This window comes from Nothoprocta perdicaria, unplaced genomic scaffold, assembly GCF_003342845.1.
Source record: "Nothoprocta perdicaria isolate Ctin4 unplaced genomic scaffold, notPer1 scaffold_12, whole genome shotgun sequence".
Taxonomy (NCBI): Eukaryota; Metazoa; Chordata; class Aves; order Tinamiformes; family Tinamidae; genus Nothoprocta; species Nothoprocta perdicaria.
In genome coordinates this window covers 1,145,195-1,161,915 of record NW_020454316.1, presented here as the reverse complement: position 1 = coordinate 1,161,915, position 16,721 = coordinate 1,145,195, and the positions used below count along the sequence as shown (strand labels likewise).

The 16,721-nt window shown below is 60.1% G+C and overlaps 2 protein-coding genes across 2 annotated transcripts in view; one reads left to right on the top strand and one right to left on the bottom strand.

The window, feature by feature from the left end:
* SLC9A3R2 (SLC9A3 regulator 2) overlaps positions 1-8,785 on the top strand; it is an 18,872-nt gene extending 10,087 nt beyond the window's left edge. Inside the window, exons 3-7 of the mRNA XM_026054048.1 lie at positions 898-1,074; positions 2,963-3,116; positions 5,148-5,191; positions 5,810-5,872; positions 7,874-8,785. Of these exons, the coding sequence (XP_025909833.1) occupies positions 898-1,074; positions 2,963-3,116; positions 5,148-5,191; positions 5,810-5,872; positions 7,874-8,032 (597 nt within the window). The 3' untranslated portion in view covers positions 8,033-8,785. The remainder of the gene's footprint in view (positions 1-897; positions 1,075-2,962; positions 3,117-5,147; positions 5,192-5,809; positions 5,873-7,873) is intronic.
* A 2,572-nt stretch (positions 8,786-11,357) lies between these two features.
* On the bottom strand, positions 11,358-16,720 carry NTHL1 (nth like DNA glycosylase 1; the record flags this gene model as incomplete). The annotated part of the gene is made up of 5 exons (XM_026053897.1): positions 11,358-11,712; positions 12,242-12,347; positions 13,503-13,662; positions 14,144-14,314; positions 16,565-16,720. Coding segments are annotated over 5 exons (717 nt in total), but the record flags the coding sequence as incomplete, so codon positions are not given.
* Between the last annotated feature and the right edge of the window lies 1 nt (position 16,721).

Sequence of the window (16,721 nt, the reverse complement as noted above, 5' to 3'; positions counted from 1 at the left end):
CCAGGCCTCCAGCTCTGCATCCTGATGCGCCCAGGTCTCTGGCTCCGCATCCCGGGGTGTCCAGGCCTCCAGCTCTGCTCCCGCTCCAGGAGAGACGCAGACGAGTCCAGGGGTGGCAGCGAGTGGGTCACGGTGTGAGGAGCCACGGGAAGAGCTCCCCTTATCCAGCCCGAGGCTGCCGTGGGGTCTGTGGAGCAGGGAGAGGTTCCCGAAGGAAGCGGGCAGTAGGATGGGCATCCAGGGGCTGATGCAGGCAGGGGTTTCCCTGTGCGCTGCCGTCGGAGGCGCATCGGAGCCGGCATCCTGCTCCGGCCCAGGGCCACGATCCTGCTGCGGGTGCAGGGGCAGAGCAGCACCCGGGTCGCTGGCTCCACAGGGATGCCGGTTCCCCGGCCCTCGGAGCACCTCGGCGCGGGGAGGGCCCGCGGGGAGGCGGGCGGCTCGGCCGCGCTGATGTCAGTGCGAGCGAGGGCATGGCGCTGCCTTAAATAAATAACTAAGGTTAATGCATTGTGTGCGGCAGCCTGTGTTCCTCGCGCGCCCCGGGCGCCGCTTCCGCTGGGCGCGGGCGGCTCCGTGGGCGCCGCGAGCCCCGCGCGCTCCGCAAAGGGGCGGCTGCAGCCGGGCGGCTCCCGCGGAGGAAATGCACTTTTTTTTAATTATTTTTTTGATTTCTCTGGAATGGATTTGGACAATTGCTTTTCTAAAATAGATTCAATGAGAGGAAATTCATTTGTTAACCTGCCCTCTTGAGCTGGAACAGGAGGACGGGACAGCGCGTAGAGCTGAGCTTTCCTTGATGGCTTTATTTTGGGTTGCACGTGCTTTAAAAACACAACAAAACCCCTTAATAAAACAAAACAAGAAATGTCTCTTCTCCCCTCCTTTCTCCACCAGGATTTAAATGGCCAGCGGGAGCTGTGCCCGCGTCTCTGCCACCTCAAGAAGGGCCCCAACGGCTACGGCTTCAACCTGCACAGCGAGAAGTCGCGGCCGGGGCAGTTCATCCGCTCGGTGGATCCGGACTCGCCCGCCTCCCTCGCCGGCCTGCGGCCCCAGGACAGGCTGGTCGAGGTAACGGCGGCGGCCGCGGGGGAGAGAACCCTGCGGGCGGGTTGCAAAGCCTGAAACTGGATGGTGAAAGGCGGGGGAAATTGCCTGGAAACGGTTTTGTGCTCGCGCGGCGCGAGCGGCAGGGTGCCGGCAGGGCGAGGGCTGCGCGGGCTCCGGCTCGCTTGTCCGGGCTGTTTCACAGAGGCAGCAGCGCTCCCGCCGGGAGCCGCGCGTGCTCCGGGCAGGGCTCGAGCGGCGCCCGCGTCGCGGGGACGCCCGGTCGGGGGCCCGTGCCCTGCTCGGAGGCGCCCTGTGCAGCCTCCAAACGGCGGGCGCCGCGGCCAGCTCCGCAGGGAGGAGCGTTTTGGTGTCTCGCGAGCAACCCCAGGCCTGTGTCCTCAGGGAAGGAGCGGGCACGGAGCGCGGCGGAGCGCACGGCGCCGGGCACGCGCTGCTCCCGCGCGCCTGGGCTCTCGCCTGGGTGTTCACTGCCGGGCGCTGGGGGCGGGGAGCGCGCCGCTCGGGCCCGCCGAGGCCTTTGGTTATTTATTTATCGGCCCTCGTGCAGCGCTTGGCGCACACAAAGCGGGAAGAGGTGAGCTGCGGAGCGCGGAAACCCGAGCCGCCCGCGCCGGCGCTCTGGGGCTCCCATCAATATTTGATGCTCGCCGGGGCGCCCGCGCGGGGCAGAGCGAGCCCGGCTCCGCTGCGCGGCTCGGCGGCTGCTCCGTGCCCGTTCCCGGAGTATCCCGGAACGCCGGAGAGCCCCCAGCGTGTGCTGGGAGGTGGAATTGCTGCTCCTGGCGTGCCCAGCTCCGGATGGGGAGCGATGCTGCCCGGGCGCCGGCAGCTCCCGTGGCGGGACGCGGGACACGGGCCGTGCTGATGCCTAATCCCTGCACAGCCGGGGCCTGCGGGAAGCAGATGTGTCTGCAGCGCGTGCGGGTACGAAGCGATCCATGGCTTAAAAACAACAAACAAAACCTGCCGTCCAGTTATCATAGCCACGGCCTCGCTCTACCGAGCGGATTTCTGGAGCCTGATCCGTTCCAGAGCGCTGCGGTGACAGGCTGGCTGTGCCTGGGGGGGAATTGTGCGCTGCGTAGGTGGTCTGTGCGCCGGGCTCCCTGCGAGGGCCACGTCGGGGCATCCGCCTCGCAGCCCGGGGCCGAACGCACGCAACGCCGCGGGCGCTGGGAACGCTCCGTTGAGGGGGGCGCAAAGGCAGAGCCCCGCCATCAGCGGCCAGCGCCTCGGCAGCAGCGGGACCTTTTCAATGGGCGTATTCAGTCCCCGCCGCGGACAATGCCTAGAAATGACAATTGTTCCCTTTCGGCGTTGGGAACAATCGGGTGAATAATGCTGCGGTTGTTGGCCGGGGGCAACAGCGTGCAATCAAGGAGAGAATTAATCAGCGCCTCAAGAGCTGTGATAGCAGCGCTGGGCGAGAGGGCCCAGAGGGAACTGGGAGGTTTGGGGGCGACCTGGAGTTTTTCCTTGGCTGACAGGGAATGATGGATGGGTGAAGAAGCCCCGTGCCGGGACAGGGCCCGTGGGGGAACCCGGGTCCCTGCCGCACATCCGAGGTGCTTGGGGGCAAACCCCAGCTGCACACTGGGTCTTGAATCATTAACGAGGGGAAACGGAGGGTTTCCATAGGAACCGGCGGGATCAGGTAATAGTAGAGACTGCAGGTAGTGATTTTTCCAACCGTTAAGTTGTGATTTTCCAACAACCACCTGCAGGATCCGGGGCAAAGGCAGCGGGTTGCTGCACCGGGACACAGGCACGATGCTCCCGCGGAGGATGTCGGAGGGAAAGGCGGTTCGGAGCAAAAGAGGGGAGCACCCCAAGGGCAATGGGATGCGGGATTCCCCGGGACGCGGGCGCTCACCTGCGCGCCTTGCAGGTGAACGGCATCAACGTGGAGGGCCTGCGGCACGCCGAGGTGGTGGCGCACATCAAGTGCCGGGAGCACGAGGCCAGGCTGCTCGTGGTGGACCCCGAGACGGACGAGTACTTCAAGAAGCTGGGGGTGACCCCCACGGAGGAGCACGCCAAAGGTGAGGCCGGGACACGGGCGCCCTTCCCACGGCCCCGGGGGGCACCTCGGGAGCGCCCGCGGCTCCCGCTTCCCTTCGGCCTCATCCCGCAGCAGCTTCCTGAGCACCACCCAGCTATTTATACGCCGGGAGAATGGCTGCTGGTGCAGCCAAAACCGAGCTGTTGTTTTCGCGCGGTGAATGATTAACCGGCGGAGCTCGCTGCCGGAAAAGGAGCGAGCCCCAAAGTGGGGTGGGATTCGGCGCCAGCCGGAGCACCCAAGCGCTGGGATGGATGCTCAGCTGGGGCCAACCCTGTGCTCTGGAGAGGAGCAGGTCACGGGGAGCTTCCAAGGGGCTGCTCCCTTTCCTGCCGTGGCATTGGCACCCTTGGAGATGGGATGCCCGGGAGATGGGATACCCAGGAGATGGGATGCCCGGGCCGCTGGTGGGAGCAGGCAGAGCGCCCCGAAGCTCGGGCTGCCTCCCTGCAGCAGCCAAGCGAGCCGGCTCCATGCGCAGGGAAGGGCTTCCCGGCCCAGGGATCGCGCGGAGCTGCAGCCGGGAGTGTTTTCCTTGCGGCTGAAACCTGGCAGGGAAAGCTGCCCGTCCGCTGCGCAACCTGCCGCGCCGCCGGCAGCGCCCGCACGGCCCCGCCGCTCCCCCGCGCCCTCAATGGGCCGCTCTGTTCCTCCGACAGCTGCTCCTTATCTGATCCCCAGGCTGGCTCGGGCCATCCCTCGGCTTCGCTGGATGCTCAATGGAGAGGTTTGTGCCCAAAAATGGGTCAGGCAGTTCTGGGAGCTGCGCGGGGCAGCAGTGGTGTCAGATGCTGCGAGCGGGTCCGAGGAGGAGCCGGTGCGGGAGCCGTCTGCTGGCACGGGCAATAACGGAGCCCTTGTTCCCGGCTCGGGAGCCGTAGCCGGCGTCGCTGACGCCCGGGGATGTTCGGTTACGTGTTCAGGCTCTGCCCTCTCCTCTGCTGCCCTGCTTTTCTCTCCAGAGATCCCTGGGATTTGGGTCTTGGTGATGGCTGCACACAGACCGGGTGCAGGAACCCCTGCTTCAAAACAGGCTTTTGCACCAACGCATGTTCAAAATTATGTTTCTTTTTAAAAAGTAAAAATGCCCTTATCTGCAGTGGGAAGTCCTACCACTCGTGCTGATGAAGCCCTGCAAAGCAGCCGTTAAGAGAGCCCAGAAATGTTTTGGATGAGGAATCCAGACAACAGCTTTGGGGCTGCACAATTCGGAGCCGGGGGTTTGTGCCGTCGCAGGCTGCTCTTGGCCCCGAGCGCTGCTGCTGCCCCATGGTTGTGGGTTGCACAAGGGGGAGCACCCGGAGGTGTCCCAGGGTCCAGCTCAGCCCCAGCTCGTCCTGCCAGCGAGCCGCAAGCAAAGCCTTTGCCCGCAACAAGTATTCATTCCCCACAGCGCATTTCTCAACATGAGCACATCTGCTCTAACCAGGGTCTCCTCTGTCCCGGGCGGCTCCAGCCGTGGTCTGGTCGTGATGAGCGGCCGCTCGGCGCCCGGCGTGGGTCGTGACGTGGGAAACGGTTCGTGCAAAGCCCTGGGAGCGAGCGGGAGCCAAGGGTTGCAGCCCGGCAGCGCCGCGAGGAGCCGCCTCGTTCCCACACGCTGTTGGGAAAGCAGCAAGCCGCTGATTTCAGCAAAGAACGCTGGATCGGCTTGCAGGATTTCTGATTGAATAGCTTGTTTCCCTTGTGAAGAAAATTTGCTTAATATTCAAAACATAGAGATGTGTGCTGTGTTCGGTGCTCGTGGAAGGAAGTTGTTTGTTCCCCAAGTGGTTCATGCAAGGAATTTTTTTGTGATGAATGCAGAGTGAAATCCAGTGAAGGGGAACTCTGAAAAAATGTGGTTTCATGGAGGGTCCAAGGGAGCCGAGGGGGTTTGCCGGGATTGGGAAGTGCCCGGGCGGGAATGGTGCCGGGATAGGAGCTGCTGCCGGGGGGAGCTCGCCCTGCTGCGAGGCCGGCGGGCCGGTCCGAGCGCGTTTATCAACGCTTATCTCTGTGTGCCCTCCAGGTGCGGTGCCCCAGCCCATCACCAACGGGTCTGCGCAGAGCCAGGTGAGCGCGGGCGCGCGCGGGAGCCCCGGGGTGCCAGCCGTTCCCGAGCCTCGTCCCCGAGCCTCGTCCCTGGGGATCCAGAGAAACCTGAGCCTGGCGGGGTGGCTTGCCAGCCTGCGGAGCGGGGACCTCGGAGCGTCCCAGCGGCTTGTTTAGCTCGGCTTAACTGCTGCTGGCTGATTTTAATTGCTTCCTCCTGCAGCTTTAATTGAGGGGTTAAACGAGCTGGCTGCAGCCCCGTTTAATTATTTTCCCCCCGTGACAGAGAACATTAGGAGCTGCCGAGCCCTGGCAGCGCGGCACGGCCGGCCCTGCTGGGGCTGGAGCACGGGGAGGCAGCGGCAGCTCCTGCTGCGCCCGCAGCAAAGCAGCCATGCAGCTGGTGGTGCAGCTAGTGATGCATCTGCCTGTGCAAATCCGGGCCACTGCAATGCCAAGCGCTCCTTTTCGGGCACTTTTTGGCCTTGTCCCTGGAAAAACTCGGTGTTATTCTCAACCTGGCAGGGCTGGCTCTGATTTTCCTTGGGAGCCTGTATCATATTTTCTATATAGTGCTTTTTTTTTTTTTTTTCTTTCCTTTGGTTTTGTGCTAACTATTTGTGTTTTAATACCCAATAGCTGAATGGAGGATCCACATCTTCATCTCACAGTGACCTTCAAAGTCCTGGGAAAGAATCAGAGGTAAAAAAAAAAAAAAAAAAAAAAAAAACTCTGTTTTTTCATGTTTATGCATGTACCTATCTTTGTGATATTTATAAAAATGTCTTTAAATGCATTTTCAATTTTGAGTCTGCAGACTTGGGTCCAGCTGTGCTCATCAGATAATCCAACTATAGGGGACTTTTTTTCATGTCTGGAGCTGTAATTCTTCCCGAAATACTACCTATGAACTACTGGCAGCTGCCGCTTGTGTTTTGGGGATGCGTAAACAATTCCTCTAGGTAGTTTATGAAGCACTTGGGATCCTCAGGCTGCAGCGTGCTGCAGAAATGCACGTTGCTTTCGTAGACATGTAAACACCGGGGGAAGGGGCCGTTATCTGTAAGCCCCATCTATAAACTGCCCCTTCCAGCCCCTGTCTGAAATGCTCCACACTCTCCCAATGTGAATTCGACCCCGCTACGGCCTCCGCTCCTGCTCTGGGGCTTGCACGAGGGCAGAAGCTGGAGGGTGCCGCTGGGACTGGACGGAGCTGGAGGGTGCCGCTGGGACTGGACGGGGCTGGAGGGTGCCGCTGGGACTGGACGGGGCTGGGTGCTGGAAGGCTCGGCCCGTCGGAGCTCTGGGCTCCGCAGCCCTTCGGCTTTGCCGGCTCCGGAGGCGCTCGCCGGCCACGCTGGTCCCGCCGGCCACGGATGTGTTCCCTGTTCATCCGCACACTTGGTGCTTGGGTTGGTACATCCTCCTTCACCGCGTTGGGCCCTGCTGTGAGCGGGCAGCGCTGCAGCGGGACGGAGGTGCTGCCCAAACGGGACCACGGGATACGTCGAGGGGCGGCAGCAGCTCCTGCTTGGGAGGTGACTCTTGCTCAGCAGCAAGCGGGGCAAAAGAGGCCTTGAAGCAGCATTAGATTTGTGGTAGATTTGCAGGGGAGAGGGTCAGAGGCCGGGGCCAGGGAGGTCCAGAGAGCACCGCGGGGCAACTCTGGGCATGAGGAATATGGGCATGAGGAATATGGGCATGAGGAATATGGGCATGAGGAATGAGGCGGCTGGGAGCTTTGCGGGGACCTCATGGAGCTCAAAACTAGCGGCTCCGGTAGGAGTTGCTCAGGTTTGGTGGCCCCAAGACTGGCATCCAGGCCAGGCCTGGCTTTGGGGTTGGAAAGGCAGGCTTGAGCGTTGCAGCGTCAGCAGGAGCAGCTATGGGCTGGAAAACGGGCTGATCTGCCCGTGCCGGATGAAGGAGCAACCAGGAGGAAACCCAAGGCATGAATGTGATGAGAAACGGTGTTCTGTTATTAATTCAGCAGTTTATTTTCCCTAAAATAATGAATAGTGGATTTTTAAAGTGCTCAAAAGGTTGTCATATTTAACATGAAGCCCTGCTAAAAATAGGAAAACGCCTCAGTGCAGGCTGGGTTGTGTGAAGCATCTCGCTGCTGTCCCTGCGGTGTCCCCTATGCTGGCACATCGGGAAGGGAAGGTCTGATGCCCGGTGTGTCCTACCTCTGGAAACCCAGCAGCAATAAAGCCTCTTGGGCTTGGAGACTGCAGGCACCAGCCGGGAGCCGGGCCCGTGTCCAGCCCAGTGCCAGAGACTCGGGTGCGTTTTTCCAGGAGCAAAGCACAGAGCATTGTGGTTTCCCTTTGGCAGAGGCTCCTGCACTTCTGCTTTTCTGCTGCCAGTCGTGGCAGCCACACGGTCTCCAGGAGGGCAAAATCCCGCTAAAAGTAGTAACGTAATTAACAGGGTGGACACGTGTCCTGCTGCAGCCCAGCCTTGGAGAGGAGCCGGGAGGGACTTGGCCTCTGCTCCGGGATGGGTGCTGCGACACCAGCGGCTTCTGGCTCCTCAGGGAGCTGCTGCTGGCGAAAACCTTTGAGGGCAACGTGATGCCCCTGTGGCCATAGCCTGGGGATGAGGTTTCCTTGCATACGTGTCCATAGCACAAGCTTCTCCCCACCTGCACCCAGGGTGATGGGGAACCTCCATGTACCTCCCGTCTCCCCTTCCACCCAGGACGGAGAGTGCGAGAAGAAGGACCCCTTTGAGGAGAGCGGGCTGTCGCTGAGCCCCACGGCAGCGGAGGCCAAGGAGAAGGTGCGCGCCAAGCGGGTGAAGAAGCGGGCGCCGCAGATGGACTGGAACAAGAAGCGGGAGATTTTCAGCAACTTCTGAGCCTCGCCGGCGGCTCCCGCCTGCCCCGTCTCCTTCCCCGCACTTGGCTCTCCCTGGCCCGGACGTTTTGGAGGTGCCCAGGCCCCGTCTTCAGTGTCCACGTGAGATGCTTTGTGCTCTGCTCTTCACTGGTTGCTTTTACGAGGCGTATTTTTAAGTCCTTTTTTATTATTATTATTATTGTTGTTATTATTATTATTACTCACCAGCAACTCTTATAAGACGAATGTGACCAAAGCTCCTTTTCTTGCTTGCTGGCGGCCTGCAGCTCCCCGTTCCTGCTGAGAAAGGACTGGAAGAGTTTAACTCTTGTTTCTTACATGCATAATTTAGGCTTTTGTTCCTTTTTTATTTGTTGTTTTTGCCTTTTTCTTTCTTTGTTTTTGGGGGTGGGGGGTGAGTGTCCCAGACTGAGCCCCGTGGGATGCTCTGTGCAAATGTCTTAAGTCCTCATGTCCCTCGTCTTGGGCAAGGGAGTCGAGGGAAGAGGCTGGGGGGTAGGTGACAGCCCTGTGCTTGCCCCCGGTCTGCAGCACTAGCTCCTCACACCATGGGAAAGCGGGCGCGGGCTGCAGATGGCTCCGGGTGGCTTTGCTATTGAAGTGAGAAAGACCTTTTTGTTGTTGTTTTAAATGAGGTCCCATGTGTTTCTAGTTAGCGCAGGAACCTCCTTCCCCACCAGCGCCTTCTACCCGGGCAATAAAAGCCCCTTTCTCATCCCTGCCCCCTTCCCTCCCGCCAGCTCTGTTGAGGGCAGCATTTCAAAACAAAGCACAGACCCCAGAGCCCGAGAGCCGCAGAGGAGCCCGAGAGCCGCGGTGTTTGCAGGATGAAATGCAGCCGTGAGGGGCTGGGCAGGGAGGGAGGCGAAGCCGCCGCGCGGGCAGGAGCTGCCGTCGTCGTCGTGCCCGGCCGCGGGGCTCCGGCAGGCGGCTGAAGCCGCGGGATGCTGATGCAGTCCGTAGTGGGATGCTACGGACTCCACCAAGAGCCCAAAGGCGCCGTGTCCGCGGGCCCTGCTCCTCAGCTGCTGCGTGGGGCTCTCTTCTCCCTCCATCCCCGTTTGCAGCCCGCAAGCGCGTCTGTCCCGTGGCTGGGACGAGCGAGGGGACGCGTTTCCCCACGTGGCACACGCTGGGCACCTCTCTGCAGGGCTCGAGGGCTGGCAGCTGCCTGGGCTCCCTGGACACCCCGCTCCCAGCAGGACACCCCTAAGATGCATCTGTGAAGGCTTACCCGTCGAGGCAGTTGAAGCTCTTTGGCTGCCAAGGAGGGCAGATGATGGAGATGGGGGGAAGTAGCAGCCCCCAGCGGGGTGTTTTACCAGGGAAGGGGCCAGGCCACGAGGTCAGGGGGTATTTCTGGTCCCTCGTGCCAAGCTCTGCTAATTGCCCAGTCCAGCTGCTGGGGCTGCCCTGTCTTTCAGGTCTAATATCAAAGCGGCGCGTGGGGCAGGGCATGGTGGGTCAGTCTGAGCACAAAACCATCTCCCTGCTAAATGCGAAGGGCAGCAATAGCATGGGGAGGTGGTGGCTCTCTCGGATGAAACACGTGGCTGGGGCTGCCCCGTGCTGCAAACGGGCAGCCGGACGCCACGGACGCTGCTGTGTTCCGCACACGTAGAGTGGAAAGGTGCCTTAGGCCGTGTCCTGCTTTCCGGGGCGGGGACGCAGGGAGGCAGCAGGGGAGCCCGCTGTGCGGCGGCCGCCACACGGGAACCCTCAGCGCTCCGGGACACCACTGCTGTGATGGAAGCACCGAGGGTGGGACAGGTTTAGAAGTGCCTTTGGAGAGGAAGCCGTGCAGGTGCTTGGCTAGTGGTGACGGGAGGCTTCCCTCCCCTCTGGGGCTCTGCCTTGAACGCGGCGCCCCTTCCCTGCTACACCTCAGAACAAGGAGCTCCTCTCTCCTGGCCGCAAAAAAAGCACTTGCTTCCAAGAGCTCTCTGTAATCTAGGGAGGAAGCCCTCCTTTCCGATGGTATTTCGTTACTTCAGTGCGTGCCCAGCCAAAGCTCGGGCAGTTACAGCGCCAAGGGCACCGTGTTCCCCGCGGCAGCACCAAGTAACCGGCACAAGCGGCAGAGCCGGAGGGCTGGAAGCGCCACCCGCCCCATGCAGCACTGGAGCAGCGGAGGGGGAAAGGACGTGTGGGTTGGAATGCAGATCAAAAGAAATCAGGTGTGCAAATATATACTGACAAGATTTTACAGTCTTAATCTCTGCTTAGTCCATGGAAACTGCTCCTGGTTAAAGAACTTATATTTCTGACATCTTTTAGCACAGTAGTAACTATTCAATTCCTGTACATTTAACTCAGAAAGAAAGAAATCAATAAAGTGTAAGGCTGTTAGCTGCATTGTAAAAACATAATGTACACTGTAATGTCAGTAATAAACTTGGTTTTGCCATGTACAATGTATTTGCTCATTCTTCATCTTTGCGGTAGGCAACTTCAGAGTGGAAAGACATCCTCCTTTGGTGCATTATAAACTTTGCTTCCTCCCTTGCCTGTTTAAAGAGTAGCTGATTTAGCCCTTTGAAGCTCTGTGGTGAAGTCAGCGCTGCCCTTTCCTTGAAGAACAAAAAACACAGGAGTTGCCGGTGTCCCTTCTGTCAGCATGGAGAGGACTTGGGCTCGCCTGGATCCTGCAAATTCTGCAAACTCTCCCACACAGAGGGTAAGAGTCTCGATTTCTCTTTAGTGGGGGTGACACAGCTTTTTGATGACTCTGAGACCTAAACTAGGTCTTCTAAGGATAAGTTAGAGAAATCTGAGGGCGGAGTGCGAGCCTCACTATAACTTCTTAGATAAAGAGTGAAAAATTGTAGTGACGCAGCTGTTCCATCATGCCCAGGGCTGCCTGTGCCCAGGAAGGCACTGCTCCCCTCCAGCTCCCACTGTGGGAGTTAAATACAGTTAAATGCTGTCCAACTGGGGCCTTAAAGTGAACAGCTTTGCCTGGATGCATTTGTCCTGTTGAGCTTCTCCAGAGCAAAAATAGTTGCTGGGCTGAAGTGGCAGTGAAGAGGGCAGCGTGGCTCCTGTGACCCCCAGCTCCCTGTGCCACCAGGCAGTGACCACCTCTGATCCTGCTTGGGAAACCTTGGGCTGTACCTTGCGGGTGCTGCCCACTCCCAGCTGGCAGGGAGGGCTGCTAGGGTCTCATACCTTGCTGGGGTCACCAGGGCTCTCCTCCCCTGCCCTGGGCCGCAGAGCTGGCAGCAAACCCTGTGGCTGGGAAAAAAAACCCAACCCTCCTCAGCTTTATTAATGTGCATTTACAGGCAGCAGCGGGTTGTGCAGGAGCAGGGTTGTGCAGGAGCCGGCTGCTCTGGGGCAGGCAGGGGCACCCACCAGAGCTGGAGCTGCCCGCGTGGGCGCAGCGGGACGGCCGCGCTCTTCCAGGCGCTCGGGCCGTCCCGAGAGCCGAGTCCTTGCAAGCGGCTCCTCGTCCCCAGGTCACATTCGTCCCCATCCAAAGCAGCCCTCCAGGGCTCAGCCGGGGCTGGCTGCTGCGTGGAGCAGCTCGTGCCCTGCGAGGGCTGCGCCGTCCCTCAGCGTCTCTTGGCGGCTGGGCAGATGTCCCGATTGAGGCACTCTCCGCAGCGGGGATTCACGGGCAGGCAGGTCTGCTGGCCAAAGCCCACCAAGAGCCAGTTTATCTCCTTCCAGAGGTCCCTGCCATGAGAAGAGTGTGAGCAATCCAGTGCATTGTTTCAGCAGGCTAAAGAACAATCCATGCTTTTAAATTGGTACCTCTCCCCTTGCAGCTATTTCCATGTTGCCCCTCGAGCCAGCTGGCGGTGGGTCCCAACCTGCTGCTAAGCCCAGCCTTTCCTTATCCCTCTGGAATGGCGGTGCAGGGGGAGCATGGGGGGCACATGGGGTCATTGTCTTGTACCACAGGCCAGACACAGAGATGTGCCAGGCCAGGAGCTGCTACCTGTCCATTAACACTCACTATAAAAATGAAGTATCATCCAAGTATGGCTGTAATACAACCACTGCCTGATGTTACTGGGGCTCTTAGGCTCTGCAAGGTCACAGGTGGAACAACACCTGGCTCAGAGCATGGTAACCTTGTCCAAGCAGGAGAGACCCATAGTGCTGCAGTCACTGAGAACATGCTGCAGGGTGGTGGGGCAGGTAGAGTTTCTGCTACCAGCACGAGGGTCTTTGCATGGCGAGAGCGGGCGTCAGATCTCACCTGGGCAGCCAGTCCTCCAGTGCCAGCCGCGTTTCCTCCGGGGATTTCGTCTCCTTCTTCACCCACTTCAGCCTGTTTGTGATTCTGTGCACGTGGGTGTCCACACCTAGCACGGGAGATCACAGAGCTTGGGTGCAGGAAGAGAAGCCCCCCTGCAGACAGCCCAGCCAAGGCCACTTGTTGCAGCAAACCCGCTGCAACACCCAGCAATGCATTTCCCTGGGGCCCTCCAGGGACGGGGCAGGCAAAAGGGGTAGGGAGGTCACTGCCAGAACAAGCCAGTTTCTTCCTAGGACCAGAGCCAAAAGCAGAGGGCACGGGTGTGTTGCAGCTGGCAGCGCTCGGACGCCCTCGCCGCAGCCTCCCTGCAAGGTGCATGTGCTGCGACGCAGCCGGGCCGCGCTCCTGCCCGCTGCCTGGCGGCTGCTGTTATGCAAGCTGCAATCTCTGCCCCTTCCTTTGCCCAGATGGAAAACACATTTCATAATACCTACTAAGACAAGAGGGTTTGTGCGGCTTAAACGCATGTTTATAAAATGCTTTGAGCTAAAAAGCTCTGAGTGCAAAGTGTATTATTGTTAGATCAGCAGCGATAAACCTGTCTCTGTGGCTAATTGGGCAAAACCCAGGAAATTGCTGTAAACAGGAAGACTTAAGTCTTGCCTCCTAAATCAAAACTGAACACAATTATTTGGAAAAGAGTTGGCTAGTTTGGCTCCCTCTAGACGTCCCTCCCCCACGACGGGGAGGGAAGAGGAGACCCAAAGGGCCCCTGAATCTAGCGCAAGGGCCACGTTCTGTGCGGCCGCCCGCCCTGACCTTGGCACTGCAGACCTGTGCGGCAGGGCTCACGCATCAGGTGGCACCAGCACCAGCTTTCCCAGGGCTCCTCCATTAAGCAGGAAAATGCGCTCGGAATATTAATCCGTCGCAGCGGCACCGGAGCCGCCGGAGCCGATGGCCCAGCCCCACCTGCCGGCTGCTCTCCCAGCTGCGCTTCCAAAACCAGCCTCGTACGGGGACGAAGCTGCCGGGATCCGTCCCCAGGCGCCCTGGCGAAGCCCACGCTTCCACAGGGGCACTGCCAAGCACTCAGGAATCATCAAGAAATAGGGCAAACAAACAATCACTCCTCTCGTCTGCTCCTCAGCTAAGTGTCCAGATACAGGGACTAAAACAGATCAGAAATCAGTAGCCACAGAACCAACTGCTTTCAAGGCAGGATCTAGGAGAGGAATGTGGAGAACACGGCTCAACCTACTTATCCCGGTCACCCTGTTCCAGGCAATGTGCATGGCCAAGTGGGCCATCTTGGGGCCGACTCCCGGCAGCTTCACCAGCTCCTCCACGGTGCTCGGGATGTCGCCCCCGTACTGCTCCTTCAGGATGGCTGTCGTCTGCTTTATGTACTTCACCTTGGTCTGGAAAGGGAAAGGCAGAAAATCCAGGTTCCCCTCCAAGGAAGGGGGGAAAAAAAAAAAAAAAAGGAAAAATGGCTCAGAAACAGCCCATTCCTGAGGATATGTCACACGTGAGGCCACACACTTGGGCTTGCAGAGGGGACACAGAGGTCTTTGATTTCTCCCTGAAAGCCAAATCCTGCAACACAGTCATCCCTAACGTCCCCTGCCCGCTCCTGGCAGCGATCCTGCTGCAAATTGCTAAAATACCCTGTGCCAGGGTGAGGATCACCACGGAGGCAAGAAAAGGGCACCAGCTGAACACAGGCTGGGGACAAACCTCCGAGGAGCAGGACAGGCCCAGAGCCGCCTATTGCTGTCCCCACCTGTGTGTGGCACTGCCACCGATGGTGACACAGAGCCCGCGGTGTCACCGACAGCCCCAGGACAGCAGGGGAAGGTGCAGGGGGCTCCTCGCGCCCTGCTGCGATCCTGCACTCACCCTCCAGAATCCCACGGGATAAATGATCTGCCCGAGCGTCGCATCGTCCATCTGCAAAATGCTGTCGACCGTGAGGCCCCGCTGGCGCAGGCGCTGCATGGCTGCCGACGTCACCTCGTCCTTGGTCTGGCTGGAGAGCATCAGCGACAGCAGAACCTGGTAGCGCATAACCTGGGGAAAGGGACACGGTGAGACACCAACGGCCTCGGAGCAGGTCCGGCCACCTGCAAACCTTTTATTTCCCCAGCACATAACAAGGGGAGTGGGAAGCACCTCCGGCCCACAGGAAAGGGAGAGCAGCCACTGCCTGGTGGGGTCCTGGACACAAGGACATCGGTGCTTGGCCCCAGGGCCAGGCTCCTTCCTGACAGTGGTTCTCTTGGGAGGGTTCATGGGGAGCCCATCGACTTCTCATGCAACTTGTGCACTAAAGCAGCTTCTCAAAATCCCGTCCCTTTTCCTGGCTAGGAACTGAGTGTCCTGAGCTCCTCAGCAACCCCATCCCGAAGAACTGGGATAACAAGCAGAGATGAGGAAACAGCGCATGGCAAAGCTCCTCTGGTGCAATCAGGCAGTTTGGCCCAGACCATTCGTCTCTTGTTTTTCAATTAATTTTTTCCCAGATGCAATTCTGTGTGGTCCCCTCCCCGTCCCCATCAGTATCACACAGATGGTGCAAATAACCAGGACAGGAGCAGGATAACGTGGGTTACAATCTCTCCTCCAGCTCTCTTGCAAGCAAAGACTATAAAACTGGAAGCACCAGGAAAAAATAAATCAAGAGCTTGGACGCTGTGTGAGGAGGGCTGCTGCCCCGAGGGTTGCGCCCTGCTGCCCAGGGACAGGGTGATTCCCTCATCGCACGGCGCTCCCTGGTCCCCGTGTTTGCCGGGGGTGTTCGGCAGGGGCCGGTGCCGGGACACGACGCGGGGACAGGGATCCCCGCAGGGGGACAGCGCCAGCCGGCGCCCTCGGTCGCATTCCCAGGCCCAGGGGGCACAGAGGCACCCGGCCTTTCCAGGAGCATCCCCTGCAAAGGGCCCGTGACGGGGTTAGGGGCTGACCTACGGCTCCGTGCTGCTCTGAGGGGCGGAAAAGCAGCCTGGAGTTTCCCCGAGCTGCCCTCGCCTCCTCCCTGTGCTCTGCTTTGCCTCTGTGTATATAAACATATACATAGAGCTACGTTGGAGCACACGCTCCTGGGATGCCTATGGAGACTTTTAAGACAAAAAAGGCCATGCCCTCATGCTCCTCCAGCCTACCCACAGGCAGCATTCCAAGATGCATTTTCAGTCCAAGCGCCAAATCACATCATTTTTGCCTCGGCTCCTGCTTCCCCCTGGTAACGGTGCCGAGCCCCCTAAGCAGGGACCAGGGCCCTAACACCAAACATGGGCTGACCGAGAGCGAAGAACGCGGCGGAAACCTCGCACGGGGCATCCGCGAGGCCAAGGGGCGGCAACTGCAGCGGGAGCGTCCATGGGGCACGTGCAGAGCGCGGGCTGCGAGCAGGGCCGTGCTGGGCGGCACCGGTGCCATGCTTGGCGGTACCAGTGCCATGCTTAGCGGTACCAGTGCTGGTGGCGGTGCTATGCCTGGCAGTACTGGTGCCCTGCTTGGTGGTACCAGTACTGGTGGCGGTGCCATGCTTGGCAGTACCAGTGCTGTGCTTGGCGGTACCGGTACTGGTGGCGGTGCTATGCTTGGCAGTACCAGTACCGTGCTTGGCGGTACCAGTACTGGTGGTGGTGCCATGCTTGGCGGTACCGGTACCGGTGCTGTGCTTGGCACCACCAGTGCCGTGCTTGGCGGTACCAGTGCCAGTACTGGTGCCATGCTTGGCGCTACCAGTACCGTGCTTGGCGCTACCAGTGCCGGTGGCAGTGCCATGCTTGGCAGTACCAGTACCGTGCTTGGCAGTATCAGTGCCGTGCTTGGCGGTACCACTGCCGGTACCGGTGCCGTGATTGGCGGTACCGGTGCCTGTGGCGGTGCCATGCTTGGCGGTACCAGTACCAGTGGCAGTACCAGTGCCGTGCTTGGCGGTACCAGTGCCGGTACTGGTGCCATGCTTGGCGGTACCAGTACCGGTACCGGTGCCATGCTTGGCAGTACCAGTGCCAGTGGCAGTACCAGTGCCGTGCTTGGCGGTACCAGTGCCGGTACCGGTGCCATGCTTGGCAGTACCAGTACCAGTGGCAGTACCAGTGCCGTGCTTGGCAGTACCAGTGCCGGTACCGGTGCCATGCTTGGCGGTACCAGTACCAGTGGCAGTACCAGTGCCATGCTTGGCGGTACCACTGCTGGTACCGGTGCCATGCTTGGCGGTACCAGTACCAGTGGCAGTACCAGTGCCGTGCTTGGCGGCACCAGTGCCGGTGCCGGTGCCGTGCCTGGCGGTGCCGGTGCCAGGCGCGTTACCTGCGGCGCCGCGCCGCTGTCACAGCACGTCTGCACTCCCATGCGGTCCACGGGCGCGTCGCGGCGGCTCCGCATGTGCCGGATGCGCTCGAGCTGCTGCCGCCAGCGCCGGGGCTGCCACGGGGCCGCGCGGGGCCGCTCCGCGCCCGGCTCGTAG